Below are 22101 nucleotides of genomic sequence, written 5' to 3' on the forward strand. Positions count from 1 at the left end.
CCAACACAGGACAACTAAATGCCACTGGGAAGCCCATAATGAAAGCTAAAGCTAATATTGCAAATGCAATATCCATGTTGCAATCAATGTCAGATTGAGACAGACTAGCCTTTAACAGATCTGAACTGCTCTGGATCAAGAACTGGATTTTATATGGGTTTATTGTCTCTCAGTCACTGCTGTTCAGACAGATACAAGTATTATGGCTCTCTTCCTCACTTTTATCGTACAGAATCTGTGAAGTAGGTTAGTCTGAAAAAGAGGGACTGACTCAAGGTCAGGCAGCAAATAGCATGGCCCAATGGGGAGTTGAACGTGCATCTCCCACATCCCAGGGCAACGTTCTAACCACTATACAAGAAATGGCTCAGTGAGACCAGTTTTTACCACAGACCAGTCCTGAGATAGATCCACTGACCTAGGGGAATCCAGTGCAAAGGTACAGTGTGCTCAAAACAGCCACCATCAGCCCACTGATTTCTATGGATAGACATTCATATACACTATCTAAAGAGTGTAATTCATTGTTGTTGTTGTTGTTGTTGTGTGCCATCAGGTTGTTTCCAGTTTATGGTGACCCTAAGGTAAACCTATCCCAGGGTTTTCTGGGACTGAGAATGTATAATTCATTTAAGGTCACCCAATGGTTTTCCATGACTGAGTGAGGAATCAAACCCTGGTTCCCAAGGTTGTAGTCCAAGACTCAAACCACTACACCACACCGGCTCTTGTGGCTTTCATCACACAGCCAAAATGAAAGATTTAAATGTATACATTCCCTTTTGGACCATGATTCATAATGACTACTTTCTTGACAGGGATGACATCCTAAGTATAAGATTTTCATATAAAACTGGTGTAACAACAAAGAGTCTTGTGATCCTTTAATAGCCAGGGATGGGCAGCATGTGCCCCCTAAGGCCACATGCAGCTCTCCGTTCATGGCCTGAACCACCAAATTCACAACTCTGTTGGTAAATCTTAAGAAGAAAAAGAGCCCTCCCTCCGGTCCATCTGCCTTGGTCCAGGCCTCAGAGGGAGAGAAGACTGCTGGACCTGATCCCCCCCCTCACCATTCCTTTCTCCTTTTGTGTCGTGTCTTTTAGATTGTAAGCCTGAGGGCAGGGAACTGTCTATTATCCCCTCTGTTGTAAGCTGCCTGGATTCCCAGTGATTGGGCGGCATATAAATAAATCCTATTATTATTATTATTATTATTATTATTATTATTAAATCTGGCATTAGTAGTGCACCTCAACATTCCCCACTGCAGCAGCAGTACAATAAAACACGATTTTCTTTGGAACAAGGCACACAGGAAGCAAGTGCCCTGTTTTAAAGCAGAACCACACATCTTGACACACAGTTGTGTTGTGCTGTTTTGCTGCTTATAGCCCAGTGGCTGCATCCAACAGCCTGCTATGTTTTGGGGGGAGAAGGCAACCCAGCTCCAATTTATGGAAGTTGGCCACCCCTTTTTATAATTAATATTATATTAATGATGGCATAGGTTTTATAAAACCTGGCCAGAGATGCCTAGATCCATGCAAGCTTCTGCCATAATAAGCTGTGCTACTTTGTAAAGTGTCACCTGGTTCTTTGTTGTTGTTTTTCTGCAGAATAATACAGCTACCCCTCTGGCAATGAAACAGGCATGTGTGATTCAGAGTGCAATCTTGGGTATAAATCTCTCCTTATGGATGATAATGATGATGGTGATGATGATGATGATGTACCTCTCCCCATGGAGGATTATTATTATTATTACTACCCATATCTCCTTATGGATGATGATGATGGTGATCCACCTCTTCCCATGGAGGATTATTACTATTATTATTATTATTACTACCCACATCTCCTTATGGATGATGATGATGATCTACTTCTCCTTATGGAGGAGGGTCATTATCATGATCACTATCATTATTATTATTACCAACCTCTCCCCATGGATGATGATGATGATGATGGCTTCTCCCCTTGGAGGAGGAGGAGGAGGATGGTGAGGCTGATGAATTGCTCCAGTGACCTTTCCCTCCTCCTCCTCCTCCTCCTCCTCCTCTCTGCGCTCTGACGCCCAGCCCAGCGTCCAGCCATCCATGGCCAGTGTATCTCCCCATTGGTCTCTCCATCGGGGTGGAGCCTTGAGGGGACCAGGAGGAGGAGGAGAAGGGAGAGATGCCTGCAGAAGAAAAGCCCCTCCTGAGCCTTTGCAGCCCCAGATCCCTCTCTCTGTCTCTCTCTCTCTCCATCTCTCTCTGTGTGCTGGCTGTGGCTCCATCTCTGCTCCCTTCCTCTGCAGCTGCGATGCGCTTGATCCAGAGCATGGGCACCATCGCAGAGGACCCCAGCCAAGGAGCAGGAGAAGGAGGAGGAGGAGGAGGGCGAGCCAGGCTCATCAAGATCGCAGTCGTCGGGGCCAGCGGGGTCGGGAAGACCGGTAAGGACCCATTCACATTCAGAGCTGCGTCCGCATTGGGGAGATAAACCGGTTTGATGCCGCTTCAAGTGCCCTGGCTCAAGGTGGTGGAATTCTGGACACTGAGGTGCCACAACCAACTACAGCGCCCAGAATTCCACCACCTTGAGCCAGGGCACTTAAAGCGGTATCAAACCGCGTTATCTCCCCAATGCGGACAGCAGATGCATGCACTATGAAAATGCCTTCAGGCTATGTATATAAGATGTATATGAAAGATAAGTCAATATTGTGTTTGGACTCAGGTCCCCACCTGCAAGGGATGTTTGACTTGCTGCCAGGTAGGGCATGGGTCTTTTTGTGTGTGTGGTGTATCTGCCTTCAAGTTGTGTGGGACCGATGAGGTGAAACTGGTCACAGGGGTTTTCATGGCCAGATGTGTTCAGAGAGGAGGTTTGCTCTTGCTGTGAGGCTGAGAGTGTGTCACCCAAGTGGAGTTTTTCGTGGCTTAGCTGGGATTCAAGCCCTGCTCTCCATAGTGGTAGTACTCAAAGATATAGCCCTGTTGGTCTGTAGAGAGATCTTTGTAGGACCTTTGAGACCAAAAGACGTTGGCAGCATGAGCTTTCCTAGACTTCAGTCTAATGCATCTGAGGAAGTAGACTGAAGTGTTAGTCTGTAGAATTCTGGCTTCAGCAAAATTGGGGTGTCAAATCCCTCTCATAACATGGAGAGATCTTGTAGCACCTTTGAGACTCATTGAAAGAAAGAAGTTGGCAGTATGAGCTTTCTTAGGCTTCAGTCTAATGCATCTCAAGAAGTAGACTGAAGTGTTAGTCTGTAGAATCAGTACACAGAGAGATCTTATAGCCCCTTTGAGGCTAGTATGGCTCCAGCTGCCAACTTCTTTCTTTCCGCGAGTCTCAGAGGCACTACAAGACCTGCTCTCCATAGTCATAGTCCAGCACTCAGACCACTGCGCCACATTGGGCATATACACAGGTCAAATCACCCTCATCCAAAGGGACCAGAAATGGTTTGAATGTCAAGATTTTTATTTATTTACTGATTTATTGGATTTTGGAAAACTTGGATCTGCATATATGTCCATAATGAGAGATCTTGCAGATGGGGGCCCTGAGTCCAAACACAAAATTCATGTACGTTTCATGTACACCTTATACACATAGCCTGAAGGCATTTTTATACAGTATTTTTTAATGATTTTGTAGATGAAACAAAGTTTGGGTATACGGAAGCATCCAAAAGCAAAGGTGTTACTATGTCAGTCACCCATATATATATATATTATAATGGGTGGCTGAGACAGTGACACCTTTGCGTTTGGATGGTTCCGTCCTTTGGTATGTGTGTGTGTGTGTGGCATTTGGGAGATTTACTTCTGAGTAAATGCACTCAGGATTAGATTGAAGCCTTAAATCCTCTGGAGTCCAGTACCCAAGATTTTTTTTTATATTGGATGCCATTATTGGGAACAGAGAGACCTAGCCATGTTAATTTGGAATATCAATATGCAATGGGATCTCATAGCGAGATCTTGTAGCACCTTTGTGACTAACTGAAAGAAAGAAGTTGGCAGCATGAGCTTTCATAGGCTTCAGTCTACATACTGATTCTACAGACTTAATATGGCTACATCTTAGTCTTGAAGGTGCTACGAAATCCCATTGCATAAATATTGTGGATAGCATGTAAAAGAAAAAAGGATGCCTTTCCCTAACTTGACCTGTCCGTCGAAGCTCTTCTTACTAAGATGTTCTGCTTTTGGGTTGTGGGCAGATGGATGGAAACTGGAGTTGCCCTCAGATGCTAAGCTCAAAGTTCTCCCTTCCCTTTCTCTCTAACCTGCATTCTTCTGCATTCATTCCAGCCCTGGTGGTGCGATTTCTCACAAAACGATTCATTGGGGACTATGAGCGCAATGCAGGTAAGGAAGGACACCTTTCTGCTCTGTTTTATTCAAGGTGTTGCAGTGGGATGTATCTGGACTACAAATACTACAATACTACCAATACTATTCAATGAGCCTTTGGTGTCTCATTCCCTGAAAGCTAGTCCATTCAAGAGAGCTTCCCTTGAATTGCTTTGAAATATTGAAACCCCCACGGTCCGTCTGGCTACACACACCATTAGGGGGGCATTCATCATGTTATTTAGAGGACAAAGAGAATTTATGCACAGGCTTACTTGGCATTAATGTCCTCTTCAAAGAAAAGCTCTTGTGACATTTTTTAAAAACAAACAGGGTGTCAAATCCCTCTCATGCTTCAACACCTCAGTGTTTCCCTTATTCCCTGTTCTGCCAGATGCACATCTGTAGAATGAAATAAATTCTAGGTTAAAGGCTGTAGCATTAAATTAGTTTAACCTAGGCTGCACCCACACTGCAGAAATAATCCGCTCTGGGGCCACAACAAGCTACCGTTCCCAGAATTCCATAGCATGGAGCCATGACAGTTAAAGTGGTGTTAAACTGGATTATTTCTGCAGTGCGGATGCAGCCCTAGTTTCACCTTACCTTTATCTGCAGTCATGTTAGTTATGTAAGTAACTTTAAATTTAAGGCCAAAGTGTTCACTGTCCATAGGGAATAATAATAATAATAATAATAATAATAATAATAATAACAACAATCCCTATTATTATTATTATTATTAATATTCTGCCTATAACTAAAGGTGCATCTTCTTACTTGGTGCATGTATTCAATGGCATTTAGTCGCCTGTTCTGTACAAAGGCAAGCCTGCAGATATTGGTTCATATGCTCTGAATCCATGTGCCCACACTGTAAATGTACTCTATTTACAGTGAGAAGCATTGGTATCAGTATGAAGCAGTTAATGTTAACAGGAAGACAGAAGGTAATTAATTCAGAATCAGTTATGCAAGCTTTTCTATTTCTAGCATAATATGGTAATACTCCCCCATTCCCCGTAGGCAGAAGACTTGTGCATGACATAGAAAAGAATAATGCCAGTTAGAGAACTTTTACAGCACTCTGATTTAAAAGGAAAGGTGTTTTATCACTGTACAAAATCCTGCACTGTTAATAAAAAGGGTGGGCATGCTCTAGCCAAAGTGAAGCACTTGATTCCAGTGGGACAGAAAGTAAGCACATTGTTAGCTCTTGAACTATGTTGTATGTGCCTGACTGTCCATGATCTTGCCATTATTTTTACCTGTGACTTGGTAAAATGTACAACTAAACACAGACCCCCCCCCCAAAAAAAAAACCTCCTGTCAATGTCAGCTAACAGTACTATTAATCCAGTTGTATGTATCAGTAAGTATCTATGGTATGTGTGTCTATTCTCTTCATATCTTGCTGCTTTGAGGCATTCCTCCACAAAACAGTCATTCAGCTTGCCAGTCCTAATCGTTCACTCAGGTTGTGCTGGCAGTTGTCTTTCTGGTGGTGGAAATGCAATTTATGTAATGCACTCCCAAGGGATGACAGTGTGACCCCTTCCTCAACATACAACACATACCTCTGCCTCCCCAAAATGTATATGTTGATGATTTCTTATTTATAAAGCACACTGCAGTCATGTCTGTGAACTCAAGTGTGATCAAATGCATTTTTATTTCTAGGCAATTTGTACAGCAGGCAGATTGAAATTGATGGAGAGCTGTTTGCAATTCAAGTCCAAGACACTCCTGGAGTCCAGGTGAGTTGGTTCTTCTGCTTACTTGTTAATGTCCGTCACCATTTAAAAAGAAGCCTCAGTTTTGGTACCTTTCAACAAACCCAGTGTTTGGTCTGTTCACTCAGAGCAGCCCCAGCTTTGGATACTGGAGTTTTTCTAGCTACACTGAATAGGCTTTTGTAGCTAGTAAGCAGGATTGTAAACAGTCAGTGCTTGACAAACGGTCTGTATACAGTCCCCTGACAGTAAAAGAAAACAACCTACAATTTCAACTGAACTTTTGTCCACTTGGACACAGCCATCTTGTTGGGGAAGACTGCTTTTCTTAAATGGAAAGGTTGTTAATGTGTTAACAATGGTTCATTGGAAAAGTAAGGAGCACTCAATTTTTATTATGCTAGCAAAGTGCACGGGAAATCTGGGAAGAAATTTTATTGCTATGGCCTAATCAGCTTTAGTTTCATAAACATACACAAGAGAAACAAAAAGTCACAGTACCAGCAGCTGCGCTCATTAAAATTTGTTAGGAGTTGATCTTATACTGTGGAAAGTTTGAATGTATAGACATGAGTAAGGTCAGATTTTGCCTTTTTGAACTGGGCAAATCTCCAACTTCAGTGTTTCCAGCTCATACCGTTGTTCTTTCCCCGCTCCGCTCCCGACTTGCTGTCTAGCCAGTTAATTTCCCATTCTGTGGCACGACAAAGTCTTTCCTCTATGTATACAGTTCAATATGGGTCAATTTTCCACCTGAATATGTGGAAAACTTCTGAATAATCTAGTGTAGGGTTTTTTCTTTTGAGGAACTGGGTGAACAACTTTATGAAGGAGGATGAAGAACTACATTTCAGGAAAGCATGCAATACCAATATTATCTCATGCTGTAACATACTAGAGGTTGTAACCTGAAACATGATTGCTTTCAGTTTTTCCTTTGCAACCAAATAATGTTTCCATTGTTGCACTCTTATTTCAGGTCCATGGACACAGCCTGGAGCGTAATGAGCAGCTGAACAGATGCATTCGCTGGGCAGATGCAATTGTGATCGTTTTTTCAATCACAGACTATAAGAGTTACGAGCTACTCAGTCACTTCCACCAGCACATACGACACTTGCATCCAGGAAACAAAGTGCCTGTGGTGGTTGTAGCCAACAAAGCAGACCTCCTCCATATTAAAGAGGTTGAACCCCAACATGGACTTCAGCTGGCTAGCATGCTGGGCTGTACTTTCTATGAAGTGTCTGTTAGTGAGAACTATAAAGAAGTATTCAATGCATTTCATAGCCTGTGCAAAGATGTCTGTAAGCACCAAACCACCAGCACACCGGAGAAGAGGAGAAGCTCCCTCATTCCAAGACCAAAGTCGCCCAACATGCAGGATCTGAAGAGAAGGTTTAAGCAAGCCTTATCTGCCAAAGTGAGGACTGTCACCTCTGTCTGACAGCTCAAATTACATGGGAGGGGTTTTTATTTCCCAGGACATAATCATAGAGTTTCAGCTCTGGAACATTAATTGCTGGCATTACTGCATCCGAAGAAGGGCAAGAGACAGCAAAGAGGGTTCAGATGTTGTTTGAACAGCTGTGGACATAAAACATTGTGTAGTGGAGGAACGACATTGAAGTTTGAGCAATGTCTTAAAGAAGCAGTTGACGGTGTGCGTTCATGCTGAACATTGAATGTTGACTGAACAAACTGACAATACTTTCATGTTCTGTAGTGGAGCTTGCACCATGTTGATATCTATACTATCCTGTCACTTCAACTGCAATGGACGACAGGACAGTATTCTGAATGGTACCTTTCTAATGGGGAGCCACTTGTGTTTACATCTGTTACAAATATTTTTGGTGTTGAATGAAGGTTAGTTTCTTTTGTAGTGCTCTTTGCAGCCTTAAATCACCTGTGGCTTAGAGGCAGTTCTCTCACTGATTCAGCATAACAAAACCCATATGTAAAAACTACTGGGCATTACTAAGTGACTGTACTTTTGACCATATAATGAGGCATTTTATACCAAAAAAAAAAGCCAGTTTGGTGTAAATGTTTACACTTGACATTTACTCTCACAGTCTAAGACACTAGTGTCTTAATCAGGGTTCAAAGACAGGTCATCTGCTGTCATGCTGAATTTACTTCCAGGTTCATCTTCAAATGTTGTTGTTGTTGTATTGATTACAATTACTGTAAGATGCCACTGAAGCACTCTGACCATAGATACAACTTCCATTACTTTCAATCTAGTACAATTTCATTTTCTTTTTTTTCTTTTGCTGTTGTCTGTGAAGCTGTTTTTTCTTGGTTGAGCCATATCTTCAGCTAGTGCATGAGGAACATTCCACTGATGCATAAGTCTGTCACTTACAGTTATGTTAGTTGTATAAAAGCTGAAACATCAGGCTTGTCACATAGAGCCAGCAGGATTTGGGTTGAGGACTACAAGCCTGACCCCTATTCCCCCAGTGCACTTTACAAAAGAGAAAAAGAACACCATGCTCTTTCTTTAACCTGTAACTTATTTTTTTTTACTGATAGCAACTTACACAGAACACAACTTTTAAATTTTGTTTCATAATTAAACAATGTTTTCTCATATGATTATTGTGTTTTCATCTGCAACTACCTCAAGTTTATGAAAATGGGATGGTGATGGTAAGACCCACGGTGCCTGAAAGGCATAGAAACGACCTAAAGTTACAATAGAATTTAAAGACATTTGTTAAATCATGGAACATACAAGAGGGGTGTAGTGTCACTAACTGTGGCCTGTTACAGACTGCCAAAATAAAGCTGCTTCGGGTCTCTTTGGAGGTATGCTGTTTAAATGATGCATGCATCCTAAGAATCCGGAAGCTGCACCAAAGCTGCACTCCAGTGCTTAGGAATGGAGTGTGGCTTTGGCACGACCTCCGGACTCATAGGACCCATGCATCATTTAAACAGCATACCTCCAAAGAGACCCGAAGCAGCTTTATTTTGGCAGTCTGTAACAGGCCTGTGATAGCACAAGTACAGATTATCAGTCCTTACTTTCTCTTCAAAGATGTAACTGTGCTAAGTCACCCCCTTCTCAATATTGCTTACTGGTGCTATTTTGTGAAGAGAGTCTGTTCTACTTGTTCCATTCTAAAAGAAAAACGGCTCTCCAGATGTTGCTGGACTGCAACATCTGTGAGCCTTAGCCAGCATAACAATGGTAAAGAATGCTGGGAGTGCAGACCAATATCTGGAGAATACACTTTGCTCATTCTTATACTAGAACATCCTGGGGTTGTTCTTATTAAACACAGGAGGGATACCTCCCATGAAGTGGAAGGTTCTCTTTGCTATGCTAAGGTGGGACAGCTCTTAGCTAAAGCATACAACTAGGATATAAATCTGTATTTCTAGTCCTTTGAGGATTATTAATTTAAGCTCGCAAGTGATGGCTGCATGAGTTGAACATAGCATAGTCTCTTGGTGACATGTAATGTATCATTGTTTTTGTGAATCAGCACTTACGGTTTGAGTTTCACCCCCAGCCTTCAGGTTAAGTGCTGGCTGTCTCCATGACACAGCAATCATGAACAGTGTATAGGTGTATCCATTCAAGGAGGATGGAATTCATCTATCTACACAGTCCAACTTCAAAACCTCCCCAGCAAACTGCTGGCAACAATGAACACAGCCAACTTGTGACAGAAGATTGGTTCATGGAAGGAAACCTACCAGGCATCTGACAAGAAGACAGAACTGATAGGCATGGTTTCTGTACTATGCCTGCTTTCATGCTTTAAAAAATTTCAAGACAGACTCTATTAACATTGTGTGAAAGGAATGCAATAGTAACCATGGAAACTGCCAGTTTTTGCCTGTCCTTCCTAAGCAGTTCAGAAAAATAGCTTTACACATTGACTTGGTCTTATTTGTCATTGGTCTATTATACCAATGCATCCAATTATTATTACCATAAATAAACGGACAACAGTGTGTCTCTTTCTCTAAGTAATGGTTGAAAAGCAGGCCTTTGTTCTTTTCCGTTAGCCAAGGTGTCAGAGTGCAGAAAAATTTAGATCATCTCCCCAAAGACTACAAAATGAAAAATACGTTTAAAAAGAGACAATCTGTATCCGTTAGACTGGAGAAGACCTAAACTTTTCTTTGTAACATCTTGTCAAAATAAAGCTGCTGGAATGGGTTATACTTATAAAGGCAAGTGTCTAGCTGTATTCTACAACATCAAAACAATTCAGCAAAAATATCATTACCTGATTGAAGTAAAACCAAATATGCAGTTCAGGAATAAAATATATGCCATATGCCAGCTTCTTAGGCTGCTATATGACATGTTTTCTAAACTTAAGCTGTTCTGCCACTGTTATTTGGAAACTAAGAAAAAGTCAAGCCATACCCTTGGCATTAAATCTTCTGTAATTATTACCTCCTCCTTATATAATAGGAAGGAAAGGTCCAAAACACACTGCAGAAATAATTCACTCTGAGACCACTTTAACTGTCCTGGCTCAATGGTAAGGAATTCTGGGAACTGTAGGTTTGTGAGACATTTAGCCTTCTCTGTCAGAGAGCTCTGGTGCCACAACAAACTACAATTCCCAGGATTCCCTAGTACTCAGCCAGGGCAATTAAAGCAGTCTCAAACTGGATTATTTCTGCAGTTTGTTTTGGTTCCAAGAAATACAAAGTAAAGAGAAATTTATGTTCCATCTGCTAAACACTTGGGCAGCCTGGGAATATTCCAATTGTGGCTGCGATCATGAATATCTTTCATTCTAAAATATTTAGTAGGCTCTAAGGGCCTCTGGCAACTGGAGATAGGGTTGAACAGCAAACTGTGACTGTCCTGAACTCTGGATGAGGAAAGCTCTAAGACCAAAATATATAATGGACCAGGATAGGATGACTCCCTTTGGACAGAAGACCAGCACATCAGGAAGGCATGGCAGAACCCTCTTTCTGACATGCATTTTCTAAGTAAAGGGAAGATGTGTGAAGTATTTGTTCTGAAATTCTAACATCCAAGAATAGCTTTATCACTTGATTCTACTGAACTAGGGGCCTAGATGACCAGCTCCTGATGGTGTTCATTTCTGGTACTTCTAAAAAAATCTCAAATCTTCAGTTTGCTACCTGGCTATCTAATCAACCACACTGGGATGGTTTTGTAATGCCTAGTTAGCTATCAAAGGCCACACCTTCATCTTCCATGTAGATGGTTTACCACCTATAGAGCACCAGCTGAGAGGGTGACTTCATGTGGGATCAATGGGAGATGGAGAACTGTTAGAAAACAATTGACAGTACTTTTCATTTTATGCCTGTTGGCTGGGATTGGGTTACCACTAGAAAATTTACCGAATATTTGAAGCAACATACCTTGAATAATATGAAGATATTAAGGCACATGCACCATCAGGGACATATGTATTTAAGACTACATTTTCTATTTGATGGTTGAGTAACTTGGCATTTTGTCCTGATGGCCTCTTCAATCACAAGCCAACTAGAAAATATGTAGAAGACTAGAAAAGAAGCTGAAGAAAAAGCTCACTACAGTATAAAAGAGGAAGCTCCTGTAGCTTTCTGCAATTGTTCTACAGTGTTCATAAGTAACTGTCATAGGCAGTGGTGTTTACCCCCTACAGGTGCCAGAAAGAGCAACCCATGTCAACTAGCTAGAAAGAAAGAATTTCAGCTCAATGCAACATTACTGCAAAGAGAGGAACTGAATGTCAGCTTGATGTCACTGAAGAAATGAATGGATGTGCAAGTGCTCTTCTCATGTAGCTACTCTTCTTTCCAGACAGCTATCAAATCAATTTTTCTAATGTCAAAATCAAGGTCGTGGGTAATTTCAGAGCCTTTCACTTTTTAAAGAAAATCTAAAGGGACAGAAGGGAACAAGTTTGATTTTTTCTTCAGGTTTGTGTCTGTCATGGGGGAAGAGGTGTCATCTTAATTGACAAATTCTCTATTCATCATATACCAATGTCTGGCTGGAGACGGTCTGTGGCAAACAGCAACTCCAGACTGTTAAGCGGTGTCAGGAGAGTTGTGGAGAGCACAATTACCTGTTTGAGAAAAGAGAAATTACATACATATATTTTAGAGAAACTAATTCCCTCTCTCTGTCCCCAACAGAGACTGCAAAGTGTCAGATACACTTAATGACAAAGGAGTTGTGTTTCTTTGGGCAAGTAGAGCTTAGCTAAAGCTGTTATGTGCTCAGCATATAATTACAAGTAAGCCTACTACTACTGGAAGCACTACAATAATCAGCAGTATACCCCATTTCTAACCTGAATCATATATCTCCACAATGCATAGACTGTTGCCAGTTTGGCAATGATGAGAGATAGTAGATGCTGTAGCTTATCAGCACCTGGAAAGCCATGGATTCCTTGCTGTTCTTCTAGACCAGGGGTGGGCAAAATTTGGCCCTCCATGGTCCTTTTTTCTGGCCCCCAGAAGTGAATTCCCCCCCCCCCAGTTTTTTGTCCCCAAATGCCTTCTAGGGGGTATGGAACATTACATTTTTGCACACACACATGGACCATGTTAGGCTCCAGATCTTCCTTGAAATTCGATATGAAGAGGAGATAATTTTTTCTAACTTCCTGTTAGGAAAAAAAAGCTTCTCCTGGGCTAAAATATCCTAGGAAGGTATTATGAAATGAAAAGGACTGTTGTGAGAAAGTTTTGATCTTTGTGTGTGTGTGTGTTGTTGTTGTTGTTGTTGGGGATGCATTAGGTGAATATTTTCAATCCGTGGATGATTGAATCCATGGATAAAAAAATCCATGGATAAGGAGGGCTTACTGTAAATCTTGTTATGACTATTAAGACATTAAGTCTCATTGATTTTATCTGTTCTTACTCTCAGGTAAGAGTGTACTTACACACAGCCTTAAGGCAAGCCTAATGTATTTTTTTTCATTTATTTCTCTTATTATTCTTTCCTTCTAGCTAGAACTACTTACAATAATCATGGTCATTTTTACAAGATAGCCTTGTGCTTCTCTCATATATTTCTAGGTATTCAACAATATTCCAAATAAGCTTTGTTTATATAAACAGCATTATCTCTTTATTTGCTAATGTCATGTCACGTGAACTACACATTGTTCTCATCTTTATTTGTCATTTACTTGCATGCCAAGTAAGTACTGAGAAGTGCTAGCATCTGCTGAGCAACCCATTGTCTGTTGTTGAAAATACTTTAGTGTTTTAAGGTTCTAATCCAACCCCTATTTAAAAGGAACATTAGGGTGTTGCTTGAATGAACAGGTATGCCGATATCTGTGTTTTTATCTTACCTAATATTTATAAGTGACTGATAGAAGTTTTGGATAAACACCTTCTAAGAATGCCAGGCTCTTAGAAAACATAATCTCCAGCAGGTGGTCAATATTCAAAGACCCAAAGAAATCCAGGTCAATCCCAGAAACTTTATGTAGGAAAGAAACGTGTTCTCTCTCTATCCACACTCCAGACTCACCTTCCCTCCACTTTAAAACTCTCTCAGCTCTAAATGTAACAGCTTTACAAAGTGAGTGAGTGCTAGTAAAAGCCACTGAATACATTTTGAATTCTTTGTCTCACAGGGTGACCAGTTGCTGGTGGGGTCAAGCCTAAGCAAAGCAACACCAGATCCCATGTCACTCCTTGTCAAACTTCAATCCCTCTCAGATAGTAAGCCCAAAGCCTGGCTACATAGTTTTCACTCTCCTTGATCATTAAGACTTTGCTTATCTTTCAAGTCACAGTAATACATTTGGAGTCTGGATTAACTTGTCCATCAGTGTACTGCAAATTCAAGGTCTGCCTGAGACCACAAGGAATTTGATTCACTACGCTAAGAAGATAATTGAGAAGTTAAATGCAAAAAGACATGTTATCAGATGAAAATGTGTTGCGAGAGAAGGTATTTAAGACACAGGAATGATTAAATGACCTCTTAACTCAAGAATGCCATTAACACAGAGAAGGCATACTCTCCAGCTCCATAGGGGCTCAGCAGTACTTGCCCACCCCCTCCCACTTCAGTATTTTCACTAATCAAACATGTGACCTGTATGATTTATAACAGCAAATGTTTGCATTCCATTTGTAAAGCACAAATATATTATTTATGTACTCAGGGTTAGAATATGTAAGAATTCAGCCTGAAGTGATGAAGCCTTGAGGAAAACCATTGTAAATGTCCTCTCCTAGTAGCAGATGAAGATAAATTAGTCAGCTACTGATGGCACTGGTTCTGAGAAAGAGTTACGTATCCTTTGGCATTTCTTTGTGTTTGTAAAATGTTTTAAAGTTGTAGCCACTGGCTACAACCATGAGTACACCCTAAAGTTTTTGCCCAGTTTTACAGATGTTCATGGTAACTCTTACTGTGCATACAGAAAAATTGACACTCTCATTCAGATCTCTACTTCGTGAAGGCTGAAGAGCAAGACCTCAGATATTCAAAAGCAGTAGTAAAATCAAGTTAAATTAAAACCAGTGGTTCCCAGATGTTGTTGAATGCCAACTTACAAAAACTCTAGCCAACATGGCCAACAGTCAGAGATCTTGTAGTCCAAAAACATCTGGGGATTCAAATTTAGAACCACTGTTTTAGGACTCTGGGCTTACTTCTCCTCTAAATGTTAGATGCTAATGTGAATTAATTCACCGTCTCCAAAATGTAATAAATAATCATTTCTTCATTTGTGGACCCCTACTGCTTTTTCTGTTGAGAAGTACCCTGAACTTCCATGACAATATTCTGTCCCAATGGCATCATGATTTAAAATTGGTTGGGAGATTATAATAGGAAACTGGCAACCTATCATCTTTTCATAGTGATTAACTCTTAGAATCTGTTCGTTTCAAAGGAGTTCAGCATCACATCTTCACTGAATGTGGCAGGATGATATCAAAAATGCAGGTATGTCCCCATATTCTTCATCGTAGTTCTATCCACTATCACCAGTTCCTGCTTGGCCTGCATCTTTCTTATATCCCTGGGTCCTCAATATACAATCAGCAATATAGTAGGACAGCACACCTTGTCACAGACTGTTTAAACCATTTCACCTACTTTCCTAAGTAACTTGCTTTCATCTAGTTTCCTTCTCTTATTTTCCTAGGAAAATTGCACCAATTCCTCACCTATTTTTCTGCTCATCTGCAAAGTGTTCTATTTTATTTAAGTCCCTAATCAAGTCTTTGTGACCAACAAGAGTTCAGCATCACATCTTCACTGAATGTGGCAGGATGATATCAAAATGCAGGTATGTTCTTATTATTCCTAAGAAACTGTCAGCATTCTTAAGAGTCCTATACCTGTACTCCAGGCTTCTGTGCTGTTGTAAGGTCCTTTACCATTTTGACTTCAGACACTGTCACTCCACCAACCATGAAGATGATCACCAGTGAATGATCAGCAGGGTGAGGGCGACTCACCTATGAAAAGAACATTTTTAAAAAGTTGTTTATGCAGCCTTGTGAAATAATCCGTCAAATATTCCTAAACACACACACACTTTTTTTTAAATAGTCTGCTGGGGCCTAGCAGATAAAGGATGGATGGATTAGACTTCCCCTTCTTAGTAGCTTGTCTGGTTTTTATCATCTATGCAGAGTTCTTCCTCCACCAACCCATTCACTTGCCTACATGCAATTCTATGTTGCTCATGGCTGCAAGGTGAATTCCATTTCCTGCTTCTATCTACTTATGATCTACTTATGATTATCATGATTAACTTTGAGACGGCTGGGCATTTGGTTAGGCCATTATTACTTGGCAATAACAAGGCATCCACATGGAAGCCTCCTAAGACATCTCTAGGCTGATAACCAGGAAGCTAAAAGAAAAATAACAGCCATTCTTCTTTCTCCAAGTGCAGAAACACTTTAAAAAGTGAATGCCTACATGTCTTTCTAATGCCAATTAAAATATTGCTTGCCTGCTCTTTAAAATCTTTCTTTCTTGCTCTTATGCAATACGTATGAAGCTTCTGCATGAAGTTATTAAGAGTCCCATAAAATAACATTTATTTGTTCTTTTATCTTAGCAGTTTTTAAAATAAAGATATATAAAAAAGAAATGTTTAGAAGGTCTGACAGTGTTGTTGTTGCTCTGTGCTATTACTGGCAAGTTTGACATTTCATATTTTTTTAAACGTAAGCTTGCAAGCCCCTTAAGTCTCTGCATTTCTCCTCTCATGTTTTGACATATTGTCAGATTGTACTGAATAAGGCACAGAACTAGAACCGTAAAACATTATGTCCAAAGAATATGAACAAAGAACCAAAATGTGTCGGAACTGGATCTGGACAATTAGCTCAGAACTGGGATGCTCTTGGCTAAGTCATACTCTTTCACTATTGACACCTTGTTTGGAAAGAGGGAACTGCAGCCTCTAAGCACACTCTTGATGTGAACATGACAAAGTGCTATAAAAGTCTCTGGCTATAATTCAGTGCATATTTAAATGCACTTAAGGGCACTTACTTCAGTTGGGCTTAAGGATATCAAAAATGTGCACTGAGTTGTGATCATGGATTAAAATTGCAATAATTAACAAAAAAAAAAACTATTTTGATGCCATTACTATAGCACAGTTTTTGTCAATTACATGGCAACTATTTAACACATTTTTGCAGACTAAATGGTCTGTTACCTTTATCAATAGCCAATTACAATTACATCCAAAACCCACAAAACAGCGATACCTTCCTTGGACCAACCAAAAATGCACAATATACATCATGCAAATGTTCAAACCTCTACTGCCTTCTTCTTTAAATGTGATAAAATTGTATAGGAGGACGAAAAGAATGACTATATTAGAGTCACTGTCCTATATTTTGTCAAGATTTATTTTTGTTGTTGTCACTTAAGATGGTCTGGAGGGATATCAATTAGTAGAGGCCACTCTTCTCTTCAACAACAACAAAAACAGCATCTTGACAATATTTATGCCTTTGACCCTAAACCATGTAATATATGAGTAGGGTGGATCTACTTCCTTTAATAAAAATGTTAAGAATGGGGAGCTGACTGAAGAAGAAGGAAGAGAGAATGGGTAGAAGAGTGAAAGAGAAACTTCTAAACACCACACAGTGAGGGGAAAAAAAAATCTTGTAATGGGATTTTTTGTATGCATTTGTCCCACTAATATTAGTAAAAGCTCTGTGATTGGGTTGAGTCCATTTGGTTTTCCAGAGAGACCTTCCCAAATACAAGGCTGAGTATCTTCTTCAAGACTGGTCTATTTTGTTACCACAAAAAGAAGTAGCATCATGCTCAGGATCACAGTAACCCAGTCAGACTGCACATGATGTGTGATGAAGGCAGTCAACAGCCTATCTGCTGCTCTAAATTTCTACTTGGAAATCTTGCACAAATGGTTGGGCATGATCTTCCCTGTAGCAAAATAAGATATTTTTACCTGGGCAAGCATGTTGTAGAGGAAAAGAGAGATGTAATTTGATTAGTGTATAGCTTATTTCACTCTTTCTGTATCTTTTCAATTTAAATCAAATGGTATACCTTCATTAAATTTAAATATCAAACCAAACAAATCCATAGGTTAATTTAACCTTCTTAGCTTTGGTTATCTGATACAAACTCCATATTTTGTTCTCTATTGCAGTCATCTTCATTCAGACCATTGAGCTTTAAGTCTAGACTGTGTCACAGTCCTAATATGCTTTTTTTAAAAAAAAAATCTTCTTAAGAAGAAGAAAGATTAGTAGGAGCTCTTTTTGCCTCACAATGAAGTTGTTTTCCTTAAGATAGACATCTCAGTCAAGTGGTCTATCCAGGTGCAGAGCTCTTGAACTCAGAGAGAGTTTAAAATTTGCATGGTTAATTGGCAATCAGATAATGGCCACCAACAGAGAAGGGGGGAGCAGACAGATAGTGTGTAGGTGATGCTCTTCCTTCCTCTCTCTCCGAGTCTCTCTTTTTCTCCCCCCCCCCCCCCCAACACTGTCTTTTTTATTTATATTTATTGGCAAAACATTCATTGTGCTTTTACTCACTGGTTTAGCAGTTTCCTTTTCTTTCTTTTTTTAAATTAAATTTTATTACTTTAAAAAGAAAAATACAGTGTATTAATTGACATATGTTATATTATATTAAATTATATGTTTCCTTCTCATCTATTCTAAAGGCTCAAACCAAACTAAAATCTATCCTTGCCTTAATTTACATTCTTAACAAACCCTTGAAATAGCTCATGCTGAAAGACAAAATTGTCCAAGATCCCAGTTTAGTGGAGATTCATGTTAGAATTTTCAATGTTTTATTCTGGGGGTATTTACAGGTAACATTTTTTTCCTACAATTGTATTGTTTCAGGTCAGGATATGGCTTCAGGTCAGGATACGGAGTGGAGACTGCCTTGATCGCCTTGGTCAATGATCTCCATCTGGGCATCGACAGGAAATGTGACCCTGTTGGTGTTCTTGGACCTCTCAGCGGCCTTTGATACCATTGATGCTGCATGCTGTGTGGTGTGGCACGTGGTATCATGCCGGCTTGTGGGCAGAGCCGGGGCATGTGTCATATGGACACTACACCCCAACTCCGTCCCCAGACCGGCTTTTCTTGCTGGGCTGCACATCTCCTTACTGATTTAAACATACCAAAGTCCAGTGATTTCAATGGGCTTAAACAAGACTGCGTAGACTTGGGCTGCACATTACTCCAAACTCTTCAAGAAAGAGAGAGACAAAACTATGAGAACAACACAAAACAAATGTGATCTGAAATATAGAGATATGCCTCAAATGATGACGGATTCAATGTTCAGACTTGTCCTTCTGTCTGGTACACAATGCTTTCTATTTTCCCAGTATAACAAGATTCCAAAGGAAATCAGTTGTCTTCTTCCTGCCTTCTGTTCCACTTCTACTCCAAAACAACATGTGGAATGACAGCATTGTTTGTCCCAGCAAAACCAAGTTCTTGCTGCATTACAAATAAACGTGCAGGGTTCACCAAAGGTCTCAGCAGCCACATTGAAAAGTAGATCAAATAAGACTCCAGAATTGATGAACAGTACAGCAACATTAACCACTGTACTTTTCAGTTATTTATATAGGCAGTTGATATGAGCATAAGAATAAATACCTACATTGATTATAAACACAAATACTGGCAGCTAAGAACTAGTGTTAAAGTATCTTCTTCTATGGATCAACAACCAGACCTTCTTGGGCTAAATGAGGCCTTGACTGTTACCTTCTTGACAAAAGGCTGGTGGGGTTGATCAGCTTCTGTGGGAATGTGCTGGATCCAAACATAATCACAGACACAGCACAGTTAACAAAGACTCTGACAAAAATGTGTCTTTTCACAAAAATTTTTGACACCCTCCCAGCCCCCAGTTTTTTCTTTTCCTCTGTCTAGCTGGAGCAACATTAACATTGGGAGGATAGCAAAGGATTGGTGAAACCCAGAATTTTGATGCCAGGTTGCGTCATTATGTCTAGAGTAAACAATGCAATAAAGCTTAAGTTATGAAAAAATAGGATCCTACCCTAGGACACTGTAGTTGTGTGTGCCTGCCTACAACACACTAAGCAAACAGTAGCTGCCTCTAGAATCCCTTGCTGACCATTTGGGAACAGTACAATGGAAAGAAAAGTGGAGAGTAGATTAGCCTGTTTTACCAGCTGTTAGAGAAGTAATACCTGGGAACACATCTGATTTGTTAATGGAAGTATATCTGCATAGGAACTATGGAAATCAGTTGGGTTTAAGTCGTCAATCTAATTAACTTTTGTCATCAGGCAACATATGGTGGAAGGAGACTTTATTCTACTTCTACTAGCCCCATCAAAGTACTTTTTTGTGCAAATGTCCTACTCTATAACAACAATGGTCACGTTATTTCAACACTGCATGAAGTTCTGAACTTCTCAATTACCATGAACCAAGGATGTAAAGTAAGCTCAGAAATATTCTCATCTTCTATTAGAAACAGTATCTTCACAGTGAGATACTCCATTGAGAATACAGACCACTACTTTGAGATTTTTCATAATTTGGGACTTTTTTGGGGAGGAGGGGGAATAATAAAAAATACAAAAAGCTCAACACTTTTGTGTATGTATATATATATATATATATATATATATATATATATATATATTAAAAAAAAACCACAATAGTCTACTCTATACCAACTGCACTGTTTTCTGTAGAAAATGTAGGATTTATTTTGTACAGACATCAAGGTTTTTCCATAATTTTTTTCACAAGTCCTAAAGGGCAAAGAATTGTTAAAGAATGTGCAAAATCTCATGTGATCTTGCCTAGCAGGGTGGAATACTTTGAGGTTATCCATTCTCGCATGTAGGAAAAAATATATATTAATGTCCAAATGCCTTTTGTTTACAGCATTATATGGTGAATAATAGCACAGTCCTGTGCATAATTACTCCGTAGTAGATTTCACTGAGTTCAATGGGACTTACTTGCAAGTAAGTGGGTACAGGGGTTGCAGTCTAAGGATTGCTTTATAAAACAATGTTAATATTCATGGTTAGACGGTGATTCTATAATACACAGTATTTAAATGAATAAGATATATTGTTATGATCATACTGCTATAGAATTATCTCAAAGATATACCTTCCTTAACCAAAAGGAAAGCAAGCTTGTAACATTTTTATATATACACATAAAATTATGAATACCTTTCGGAAGATCTAAGAGTCAAACTATCAATTTCAGAAATGCGTATTAAAATGCAGTCAGGTTAGATATGCAAGTTTTCAATTGAAACTGTCACAAAACAGCATTTTGGAACTTTTTGGTTTTACAATATGGGATTTTTTGGACCTGTGGGGAGGTTGTAACAATATCTATATGAATTAATGGTGTAAGGACATGGGGTATGATTGTTGTTTTGGGTATAATCCATGCAACTACACATGGTTTTCTGTTTTGAAGATATTCATGCCATGTGGCTCATTACAGCAAAGTTCCATGCTGAAAGACTAAATTGGAATTCTTGATGGCAAGCTTTTATAAACCTATTATCATAGCTGAGGTTGCAATAGAATTTTCTGTCTAATGAGATTGGCTACTCAGAGGAATTTCCATCTCTCTTGTTGTGCACATCGTGCCAATTTCTTTGACCATGTGTGTTTTATAAGAAATGTAATGCCTCAGCATGCAAAGCACAGTGTGCTGGGCTCCCTGATTCTGTATTTCCAGCATAATCTCCCAAGGGTATTTTGGGTGGTAAAGTGACTGTATATATGCAATGACAATATGTGCCATCTTGAGGTTCTTCAAGGAAGGGCAACAAAAATACAATAAAAAAAATTAAAAATTAGTGCTGGGTGGAAAGTACAGGTGCAAATTGTAATGTGGTATGAAATTTCTGTGCTGAAGGGAATAATCTTGTTAGATATTACCAAAATTTACCCAGTCCAAAATTATGTTTGGAACAGCCATTCTTCAAATACCACTGGACTCGAATTTCCATCTTTTGCTGCTTCCCACCATCCAACAGTGCTGAGTATTTACTCAGAGGTTCTGCTGATATAGCTGTCATAAACCAATCCTTCATTCAGAGATATAATGGTCAATTGTCATCACCACATCTTGTGGTATTGAATCCCTTCATTTAACAATTCCGTTAGTTACTGAAATTAATTTCATAATTTAAATTACCTGAAAAACTATCTGAGATGAAGAATTTTAGTGGACAGAGGATCCCCTACTGCTGTGAAATATGCTACAGCAGTAGCTCCATCTGCTCAGAGTGAACTAAGTCAGACATAGCTCAGCACAATGTTTTCACCAATCAGATGCCAGAGAAAAAGTCAAGAATAATTTTTAAAAAAGCAGTTTCAAACCATAGTTTATGAAGTTGGTTTGCTTCCATTAACCATAATTAAGATTAACTACAAGGCACCAGATCAAATCTGGTCTTGGAAATTAAGCAGGGTCAGCCCTTGTTGAAATAGTTGTACCAACAATGAATACCAGGTACTGTAGAC

The 22101-nt window shown here is 39.7% G+C and overlaps 2 protein-coding genes across 4 annotated transcripts in view; one reads left to right on the forward strand and one right to left on the reverse strand.

Moving 5' to 3' along the window:
- Positions 1 to 2116: 2116 nt before the first annotated feature.
- Positions 2117 to 8823, forward strand: RASL11B (RAS like family 11 member B). Its single transcript, XM_089525229.1, has 4 exons — positions 2117 to 2443; positions 4314 to 4370; positions 6036 to 6112; positions 7068 to 8823. Exons 1-4 carry the CDS (start codon positions 2182 to 2184, stop codon positions 7533 to 7535), a joined length of 864 nt encoding a protein of 287 aa, XP_089381355.1. The 5' UTR covers positions 2117 to 2181; the 3' UTR covers positions 7536 to 8823.
- The window catches only part of SCFD2 (sec1 family domain containing 2), a 152649-nt gene continuing 139322 nt past the window's right edge, over positions 8775 to 22101 (reverse strand). Inside the window, exons 8-10 of one of the 3 annotated variants that reach the window (XR_016281295.1) lie at positions 15419 to 15538; positions 9090 to 12162; positions 8775 to 8853 (exon numbers count right to left, since the gene is read on the reverse strand). Coding sequence is in view for 1 of the 3 variants with exons in the window: in XM_089525227.1 (XP_089381353.1) it covers positions 12070 to 12162; positions 15419 to 15538 (213 nt within the window). In the remaining 2 variants the exon portion in view is untranslated. Of the gene's footprint in view, positions 8854 to 9040; positions 12163 to 15418; positions 15539 to 22101 lie in introns of those variants that run through there. The other 2 variants (XR_016281296.1, XM_089525227.1) reach the window with 2 other exon arrangements.

Source organism: Sceloporus occidentalis, unplaced genomic scaffold (assembly GCF_023333645.1).
Source record: "Sceloporus occidentalis isolate IW3139 unplaced genomic scaffold, rSceOcc1.0.p SCAF_5, whole genome shotgun sequence".
NCBI classification, from domain to species: domain Eukaryota; kingdom Metazoa; phylum Chordata; class Lepidosauria; order Squamata; family Phrynosomatidae; genus Sceloporus; species Sceloporus occidentalis.